The sequence below is a fragment of the Trichosurus vulpecula genome, chromosome 4, assembly GCF_011100635.1.
Source record: "Trichosurus vulpecula isolate mTriVul1 chromosome 4, mTriVul1.pri, whole genome shotgun sequence".
Taxonomy (NCBI): Eukaryota; Metazoa; Chordata; class Mammalia; order Diprotodontia; family Phalangeridae; genus Trichosurus; species Trichosurus vulpecula.
The window spans coordinates 157,974,333-157,984,796 of NC_050576.1; the positions used below are offsets into that span (position 1 = coordinate 157,974,333).

At 40.0% G+C, this 10,464-nt stretch overlaps 1 protein-coding gene across 1 annotated transcript; it reads left to right on the plus strand.

The window, feature by feature from the left end:
* The first annotated feature begins 8,909 nt into the window (after positions 1-8,909).
* On the plus strand, positions 8,910-9,857 carry LOC118846879 (olfactory receptor 6N1). Its single transcript, XM_036755566.1, has one exon. It carries the CDS (start codon positions 8,910-8,912, stop codon positions 9,855-9,857), a length of 948 nt encoding a protein of 315 aa, XP_036611461.1.
* The last annotated feature ends 607 nt before the right edge of the window (positions 9,858-10,464 follow it).

Below are 10,464 nucleotides of genomic sequence, written 5' to 3' on the forward strand. Positions count from 1 at the left end.
GGAGTGTCACAACAATTTCTTTTTGATAATTAGAATCTATCACTCCAGCCAATACATGTATTCCTTGAGCCGCTAATCCTGGTTTAGGTAATATCCGTCCAAGATGATTCTTGGGGATTCTCATACATACTCCAGTAGGGGTTTTTCTTATCTCTTTCCTATTTAACCTAAAATTCTCTATACAATGTAAATCATATCCTGCTGAACCAGGTGTTCCTGGACTTGGTAGTGGGACATCTTCCCTCACAGTCCAAAATTCAATGTTTTGGATCTCACATGTTTGCTGTTCTCTGATCTGCAGATTTGGGGTCATCATTCTGGCTAGAGGTGTACTTCCCCCTAAGGGTCTATTATTCAAATTACGTAAGGCAATAGACAAATTATCCTTCCAATGTAGATATGAATTATTTGAGCTTAATTTTCTCAGCTGTTCTTTCAACAATCCATTCATTCTTTCAATTAGCCCAGATGCTTGTGGGTAATATGGAATATGATATATCCATTCTATATTATTCAACACACAATATCTTTTCACTTCTTTGCCCTTGAAATGTGACCCATTGTCACTTTGAATCTGCATTGGGGTTCCATAATATAAACTTACAATATCTAGAGTTTTACAGGTGTTTTTCTGAGTTGCGTCTTTATAAGGACAAGCCACTAGTACACCTGAATAGGTGTCAACACACGTACATACATATTTACATCCTTTATCCTGGGGTAGTGGGCCAATATAATCTATCTGCCAAATTTGGGCTGGAACTTTTCCCCTTGCTATTTCTCCAGTAACTATCCTAGGAAGAGTTCGTTCTTTTTCTAATTGGCATATACAACACTCCTCTGTTATTTGTTTTAACAACGCATGAGAAATACTGATACCTCGATCCTGTGCCCATCGATGGGTGGCCTGGACCCCTAAATGGCCAGCAGTCTGGTGGACCCATCTTGCTAAGGCTGGGTCATCAGTTGGAGTCGGAGTAGGGACAATACATTCAGTAGCAATCTTTGCTAGTCGATCCGCATGTGCATTGTACTCACGTTCTGGTGTGGTCAGGGTTGCATGAGCATCAACATGAAAAACTGACAGATCTGTAACCAAAGACATGTCCCATATATTTTCCCATAACTCTTTACCCCAAACTTGTTTGCCATGAATCTCCCAATTCTGATTCCTCCATATAGGCATCCACGTAGCTAATCCATTAGCTACCGCCCACGAGTCAGTAAATATATGACATTGTCCTCCTTTCTCTGCTCTGATGGCCTGATGCACTGCCATCAGTTCAGCATATTGGCTACTTCCACCTATCCCAGAACTTTCCAGAGTTCTCCTTGTACAGGGGTTATAGGCTACTGCTTTCCAATGTCTCTTCTGTCCTAAATATTTTGCTGTCCCATCAGTAAACCAAGCATGTTTCTTCTGTTCTTCATTTAGTCCGTCATATCCATTATTCCATTTCACTAAGGATGGTACCATCTGTTGCTTAGATTCAAGGGGCTTTTCATTGCTGTCAGTATCAATGTTCGCCACAGATTCATGTAGAGCAGAAACTCCATTTTTGCCTGCTCTGGACCTATTCTGAATATACCACTTCCATTTGATTATGCTTGCCTCTTGTGCATGTCCAATTCTGTGAGAAGCTGGGGTACTCATTACCCAAGTCATAATTGGAATTCCAGGCCTTAATACCACTTCATGACCCAGAGTTAGTTGCTCAGTTTCTACTAAAGCCCAATATGCAGCTAACAGCTGCTTCTCAAAAGGTGTATATTGCACTCCAGATGAGGGCAGTTTCCTTGACCAAAAGCCTAAAGGTACACTTCGGCTTTGTTGTTTTTGCCACAGACTCCAATTTGCATAGTCATCTTGTACAGTCACTTGTAACTCCACTGGCCCATTTTGCATAGGCCATAAGTCTAGAGCTAATTGAATAGCAGCCTTTGCTTCCTCAAAAGCTCTACTTTGTTCAAGTCCCCAGTCAAATTCATATTTCTTTCTGGTGACTTTATACAAGGGTTTTAAAATCTGTCCCAAATGTGGGATGTGGTGTCTCCAATAACCAAACAGCCCTATGAACTTTTGGGCCTCTTTCTTATTGGTAGGGGTGGGAAAATCCTGGATTTTTTGTCGAGCTTGTGGGAGAATTTCTCGCAGTCCTCTATTCCACTGTATCCCCAAGAATTTTACAGTTTGAGCTGGCCCTTGAACCTTTGCGGGGTTGATTTCCCATCCTTTGCTTTTCATATGGTCAATTAATAATGCTAAACTCTCCTCCACCTCCTTTATATTCTTTCCCTGTATCATGATGTCATCTATGTAATGTGTAAGCTGTACACCAGGTAACTTTAATTCATCCAAATGTTCAGCTACAATCCTGTGGCAAATAGTTGGGCTATGAATATATCCTTGCGGCAGGCGTGTAAATGTATACTGTCGGCCTTGCCAAGTAAAAGCAAACTGATTCCATTGCTTGGGGTCTATTGGGATTGTAAAGAAGGCATTGGCCAAATCAATAACTGCATACCAAGTCCCTTCATGTTTTTGTATTCTCTCTATTAAAGTAACCGTGTCTGGAACAGCAGCATACAAGGGAGGAGTCACTTTGTTCAGCTGTCTATAATCTACTGTCATCCTCCATGTTCCATCTGATTTTCGGACTGGCCAGACAGGGTTGTTCCATTGAGTAGTTGTAGGGACTAACACTCCTGCCTCAACACATTCTCTTATAGTGTTGGCAATTTCATCTTGCCCACCTGGCACACGATATTGCCTCAAAGTAATTACTTCAGAAGGTTCGGGCAAAGTGATTGGATCCATCTTGATTTTCCCCACTAAGACTGCATTAATGCCTATTTTCCTCACAGCAAATTGGTATTTCCCTTCAGGTAAATTTAAGGTCATACCCTTCAAAATGTCTATTCCAATGATGTATTCAGGAATAGGCACAATAACCACACTATATTCTTTCTTGGGCAACTGTCCAATTTTCATCATCAATTTAACTTGTCTGGCTGATATTTCAGTCCCTCCTAGTCCTGTAATGGTAATAGGAGTTCCATGGCTGAACTTGTCTGGATTTCCATAAATAAGGGTGGCCTCGGCCCCAGTATCTATTAATGCCTCAGTTACCGTACTTGACCCATTTTTCCAATATATGGTCAAGTTAATGTGAGGTCTACAATCCAGCCTGTGTATTTCCTTAATTTGGGCTGGGGCCTGGCCTGTTCCCTAGTATTCCCTTTCATGTGATTCACTTGGGTATGAAGGTTCAACATCTGTAGCATTTGCAGGAGCAGTTCTGATTTCCCTATCTCTCCTGTTATCAAGGCCTTTATCTCTGTACATTCTATATAATTCATTGGTTGGAATTCCATCTATCATTTCAAAACCTACCCCTGCTCTCAATAAAGCAGTAAACATTTCTTTCCTTGTTACTCCCCTTTGGCGCCAAGTTTGCTGGTTATTCACCCTTCTCTCTCGAGGAGATCTATCCCTTCCCCAGTCACCTAAGTCATATAACTGTAAAATCTTATTTATCACTGTTGTAAGACGGCTCCCTACTTCTCCAAGTAATAAATTCAAAATTAGTTGTTTATAAGCAGGGGGAGCTGTCCTAATTATTAAATTCCTATGAGGCAGTTCCATTGAATCATTGTAATATTTGTCTGCAGTTCCTGTCATAATGGCAGTCTTCATTACCTCCTCCTTTAGTCTCATGATACAATCTCTAAGTGAATACCAGGGTCTGTGCTCAGTGGGCCACATAGAATCAGTAGCATATCTCTTATTGCATCCCACAGCGGCTAATGCCAACAGAGTAGTCCTGCTATCACCATCTCCTTGCTGATGATGTTCCCTAAAAGCTTGTTGAACTAGAGGATCATGGCTGATACCTATGAATCTCATGCAGTCTGTCCCATCTACTGATATTCCACCGGCCCCTTGATCACTGAGTCTTACCATCCAAGATATCAATGGTTCTCCTATTCTTTGGCTGAATCTACTCAAAATATCTGTGACCTCTTGCGGTGAGAAATCTTCCTGAATTTCCCTTGTAACTGAATCTTCACCTCGGGTTTCTGTCTTCCTCCTTTGTATGGGTCGAGCCCTTGTCTGATCATTTAACCATCTCCTATTCTCTGTGTGAGGCACATCCTGAACCCCAGTAGTGTTTTGTGCCTCAGCCCCTAACATTGTCTCATTCTCTCCCCACTCACTTCCTCTGCCACCATGGCTAGGACGAAGCAGGCAGTCAGGCTCTTTCTGGGCTGGGTTGAAATGCACTCTGGGCTTTTTTGGTCTCCTGTTGCTCTTAGCCACATTAATAGAAAAGTTCTCATTTGAGTCAGTTTGGTCTCCTGCTATCTGAGATTCCTCTTCTTCCTGTGGGGTAGGAGTGCCCCCATGTCTTTCACTTAATCTCAATCTTTCGTATACTAGCCGGTAGGCTGATAACACTATCCAGCTTTGCCTAGATAGTGATGCCCCTGACTGAATCCCAACTTCTCGTAAACACTTTTCCAAATCCCTAGGATCTCCTCTCCGTAGCCTTGGTTCCCAGTTTTCACAGGGTCCAGCTTTTTTAGCCAATTCTTTTGCTAGGGAGGAATAAAATGGATCCTCCCATCCTGGGATATTCATCTCTTCCTCTGAAATTGTTCTGCTTCTAAATAGAGATCTTATACCTAGCGATCCTGTTCGTGACGCCAAATGTATCAGGAGGGCAGAGTTTATAATCTCAAAGAGGATCATAAACATGTCTGAAAGGTTCGGAACCGCCGGATATAAGAAACTCTCAAAGTAGAAGGCAGAAGAATCAAAACATTTATTTAGGCTCCACAGTAACCAACCCATGAACCAGAAGCCCCATTTTGATATGTTGATCATAATCTTCCAGGCCCAATAAGTACGCCTTGAAAGAGTAACCAGGAGGCTACAGAGAAACATGATTGCGTAAAGCAAAATCATGTTTCCCCCTTTTTGGTAATAAGATTACCCACTGGACTGAAGTCTTTGTTCAGCTTCCTCCCGTAGGTCAGCTCTGCTGCTGGCAGCTCCTGCCTCAGCTGTGTCTGTGTCTGTAACTGAAGCTGCAACTGAAACTGACGATGTAACTGTCGCTGTAACTGACGTAACTGTCGTAACTGTCGCTGGCTCCAACCGGAAAAGGAAAAGAGAGGAATCTTCAAGCTGTCCTCTCCCCTCTTATAGGGTTTTTGACATCATCAAGCTCCGCCCAAATGACCAGGGCCGATTGGTTCCTGAGTTGGCTCCTCCCCCTAGGGTAGACCAGGTTCTGGAGCTAACACCTCCCCTCAGCCAGCCCCATGACTCATCACACAGGAAGTTCTGGTCCTGCCCCGGAAGAGCAAGCCCCAGCGTCCAGGGAAGCTCAATGAGGTAAACTGAGTCATTCAAAGAAAACAAAGGCCATTCTGGCTACAATCTTCTGACCCTATCCTCCTTAACTCTATTCCCTTCTCCCCATTCCCACCTGCTTCTCTGTTAAGTTTAATACATTTCTACATCAAAGTCTTCATTTACATGTGTGCGCATGTGTCTATTCAAGCCCCTTCTGTCCCATTTAGATGCAAATGAAGTTCAGGTACAGACTGCTTCCCCAACCCCTTCTTCGAGGTTTTATATAGCCTTTTTCTCATGTTCCCACAATTATCTGTTATACCTTTTTCTTCCATAATGTATTTATTTTTCCTTCTCTTTTCTTTCTTCCTTTAAGATCATGAAAATAGGAAGAAGAAACAACAGTTCCAGAATCTCTGATGTAATTGCTCACTCTATGGCCCTTAAAGACATTAGATATCTGAAAGGATATTTATTTCTTCTTTCTTTCTTATAGAATTTAGGCCAGTCATTACCATTTGATCCCTTATAATTGTCAAATGTACTCATGTTGGCTATGTTTCTCTTGTCTCCTATGTTTGTATTTCAAAGTCGACACTCAGCTATGGTCCTTTCATAAAGATTTCTAGAAGTCCTCTATTTCTTTTTTTTTTTTTTTGGAAGGGGGAAGGCAAGGCAATTGGGGTTAAGTGACTTGCCCAAGATCATACAGCTAGTAAGTGTCAAGTGTCTGAGGCTGGATTTGAACTCAGGTCCTTCTGACTCCAGCGCCAACTAGCTGCTCCAGTCCTCTATTTCTTTAATGATATATCTGCCCCCACCCCCAACCCTTCCTCTCTAAGACTATACTCATTTTTTCCAGGTAAGCTTTCTTACTTGTAACCCTTTTGCTTTTGCTTTCTAGAGTAATTTATTTCAGGTTCTTTCCTTTTTAATAGTATTTTCCAGTTATTCTAAGTGTGATTCCTCTGTACTTAAATTAAAAATTCTTTGTAGATACTGTAGAAGCTATGGATTTTGGTTATGACATAGCCACCAATTGTAATATTGAGACTTCTTTTAGGAGGTCTTCAGTGATTTTTTTTTTACTTTCTCTCTACCCTCTGGTTCTAATAAGTTTAAGAAGTTTTCACTCATGATTTCTTGAAATAAGGAATCTAGGTTCCTTTCTGGTCAAGGTATCCAGGTAGTCCAGTGATTCTTAGATTATCATTCTTTGGCTTGTTTCTTAGGTGAGTTATTTTTGGTAGGAGATAGATAGCTTATATTTTCTTCTATTTTTTATTCTTCAGTTTCTCAGCCTCTGTCTTTTCCCTAAAGCTGACATGACATAGAGTCAGAGAAAGCTATCCCAAATGGTATGATTAAAGAGGCAATGTAAGCACTTGCTAAAAAACAAAACAAAACAAAAACCCTTCCCCATTTCTTTCCTTTTTTGCCTAGCTGGAAATTTGAGTCTTTTGTGTCACTTTTCTGAGCTATATAACAAAAGCAAGAGTATTGTCTAAAAGGTAGTATGATACAGTGGAAAAAGCATGGCCTCTATATGGAAGCGTGAACATCATTTTTTTTTAAATTAAGCACAAACAAATGAAATTTCATAAATGAAAGCTAGTATTTATTTGATAAATTATTAGCAATATTTATTTATATTTTAGGACAAAAATGTTTTTCACCTATGGATGAGTGGCTAAATTTAGACAGAAGAGATAAAAATACTGATGACATTGTGGCAGAGAGTCTTTACTACCATGTTGTAGTGTCTAAATTGACAAGAAAAAGAAATATGTCAAATCATGTGTCTCTCAAGAGGGCAAAGTTTAAACAGATTATTGAAATTAAAAAATGAAGTTATGTTTTTGACTGAGCAGTAATCTGATTTTGTTAATTTTTTATGACTTACAGCTTTCAAAACTGTGTTATTTGTTAGATATTTTTGAAAAACTCAATGATCTGAACATGTCACTTCAAGGAAAAATTGTAACATATTTATGTTAAAAGATAAAATGGAAAGTTTTACTAAAAAAGTTAACATATGGAAGAATAGGGTGGAAAATGGTTCTTTAGAAACATTTACAGCTAGAGATGCTTTTATAACTGAAAATAACCTTCCAAAAGATTTAATTGTAAGAGTTATAATTTATCATCTGAAGTGCCTGGAGACACAATTTCAGAAATACTTCCCTTCAAATTTTCATTCTAAAAAACTAAGTTGGGTTCACAAACCAGACTCAATTGAAATTTAAAAAAATGTCAATCATCTGCCATTAAAAGCTCAAGAAGAATTCACCAAGCTATCAAGTGACATGGGTTTAAAACTCAAGTTTCCTAAAAAAAAATCACTAAATGAATTTTGGCTTGGGATTAGGACAGAATTTCCAACCATTTCTGAAATGGCCCTCAACATACTTCTGCCATTTTGTACAATTTGTTTATGTGAAGTGGTGTTCTCAGCATTGACAATTATAAAATCAAAATATCAATCAACTCTGAAAACTGTTGAAGATGCTCTATGTTCTGTAATATCTTTCTGCCAAGATTCAATTCTTTATGAAAAAATAAACAGACACATCCATTTTTAGTATGCAAATTTGCTTTTGTCTTTAATAAATAGTAAAATTACATGTATACCAAAGAATTGTTTTAAAATAAATTTCTTTATGATTTATTATCAGTAAATGTTTCATTTGTATACCTATTTTATATACCTATGTACCCAGGGTCATGTAAAAATTTCTCTGGTGAAAAGGGGTTGTTAGTGGAAAAAGTTTAAGAAGCCCTGGTCTTGATCAGCTTGTTCTGGACTCCCAAAATTTTTAGCTGCTTCTGTAGTGCTTAGAAGTTTATCTTAAAGGACTCAGGGAAATGAGATCACTTTTGGTCACTAGAACTTTGTTTTGCTATTTGAAAACTTTAGGGGTGAATGAAATTTTACCGTGTGAGACTTTCCAGTATTTCCTTGAGATGTCCCTGTACTGTGGGCAAAATACACAGGTACTCATCAATCAAACCCATTTTTATGAGCCATAGATTCAGAGAAAAAAGGGACCTGAGTAAATTGTCTAGTCCAACCCTTTCATTTCCTGCCTGAGGAAACTGAGGTCCAGAAAGGTTTAGTGACTTGCATAATGTCACACAGATAGGAAGTGGCAGAGCCTCTCTTCAACCTTTGTCTGGGTGGATCTCAATCTAAACCCAAGGAAGATATGGGAAGCACACCTAGTGTGGGCAGGAAGGAAAGGAAAGTTAGGTTCAGGAAACTCTTAAAGGGTAGGAGGATAAAGATTCAATTCAATTTGGTAAGCATTTATTACAGTACCTACTACATACCAGACTAGGTTCTTGGGATACAAAGACAGGAATGAAAACTCTCCTTGAACTCAAGAAGTTGTATTCTATTGGATAGAATAACTAACACAACCAGAAAAATAATATGAACTAGCAAACAAGGAATTAATGCAGTAAACTGGAGCATTCTCCCTTACACCCAGACTGCTATATCTCACTTGTCTTTCTCTGTGCCTCCTAGGACCATGATCAGAAAAAAATGGACACTGGAAACTGGAGCAAGGTGACGGAGTTTGTCATCTTGGGCTTTCCCCAACTTCAGGGTGTCCAGACTTACCTCTTTTTCTTACTGCTTCTCATCTACCTTGTCACCATTCTGGGAAACTTATTGATCTTTCTGGTGGTCAGATTGGATGTTAAACTCCACACACCAATGTACCAATTTATTAGTGTTCTCTCCCTCCTTGAACTTGGATATACAGCTACCACCATCCCTAAGATGCTTGCTAACCTTCTCAACAAAAAGAAGACTATCTCCTTTTCTGGCTGTCTCCTTCAGATCTACTTCTTTCACTCTTTTGGAGCTTCTGAGTGCTACCTTCTCACAGCCATGGCTTATGACAGATATCTGGCCATATGCCGGCCCCTCCAGTACCCTACCCTTATGACTCCACCACTCTGCAACAAGATGTCTGCAGGTTGCTGGCTGGGTGGCTTGGCAGGGCCAATAGCTGAGATCTCCCTGGTTTCCTGGCTTCCCTTCTGTGGCCCCAACCACATTCAGCATATCTTTTGTGACTTTCCCCCAGTATTAAGTTTGGCTTGCACAGACACCTCCATCAATATACTGGTGGACTTTATAATCAACTCCTGCAAGATCTTGGTAACCTTCCTATTGATTCTCACCTCCTATGTCCTGATTATTCTAACTGTCCTCAGCATACCTTCTTCTGAGGGCAAGAAGAAGGCATTTTCCACTTGTGCCTCCCACCTTACTGTGGTCATCATCTTCTATGGGAGTATCCTCTTCATGTATGTGAGACTGAAGAAAAGCTACTCTCTGGATTATGATCGAGCACTGGCTGTTGTCTACTCCATACTTACACCCTTCCTTAACCCCTTCATCTACAGTCTACGGAATAAGGAGATCAAGGATGCTTTGAGGAGGCAGTTGCAGAGGGCAGTGACGCTACATATTGAACCATAAGTGTCATGGTTCATAAAGGAAGTGGGGAAGGAGGAGGTTGGTTTATTTGTGTGGAGTATATTGAGAAGGATGAATTTTCTGGGGCAAGAAATAATACTGTCAGTTTTTGTTTTCTGATTTTGAGGATGTAACCTTGAGCAGCTGTTCCTTTGCTTTCAACTCCTCTATCAGTTTCATTTTCTCCAATCTCTTCATCAATATGTAACACTGGGGATCACTGTATATTGCAAGGTCTGGGAGGTCAGAGTGGACATGAAACTGAAGTCACAGCCACTCCTTTTAATTTTTTTTTCTCCCCAAACCACCTCAAGTCTGCCAACAAAGGGTCGATGAAGTTTTTAGTTTGGAAAATGACTGAAAGATCCCAAATTTCCCTTTATAGGTATGCTTTGGAAGCTCATAAAAATGGATTAGATTAAGGTTCCCAGCCCATTGCCAAAAGAAAGCATCTCAGATAATGTCTTTGTGTGTGGCTGAAACTACAAGAAATGTCCCAGTGTACCTTCATACCACAAAGCAGCACAAGGAAATACCCATGTATTGGCTGAGATGTTTACGAAAAGTGAAACTAGTTTGCTAAAAAAAAGTTAATTTTCTAGCAGACTCC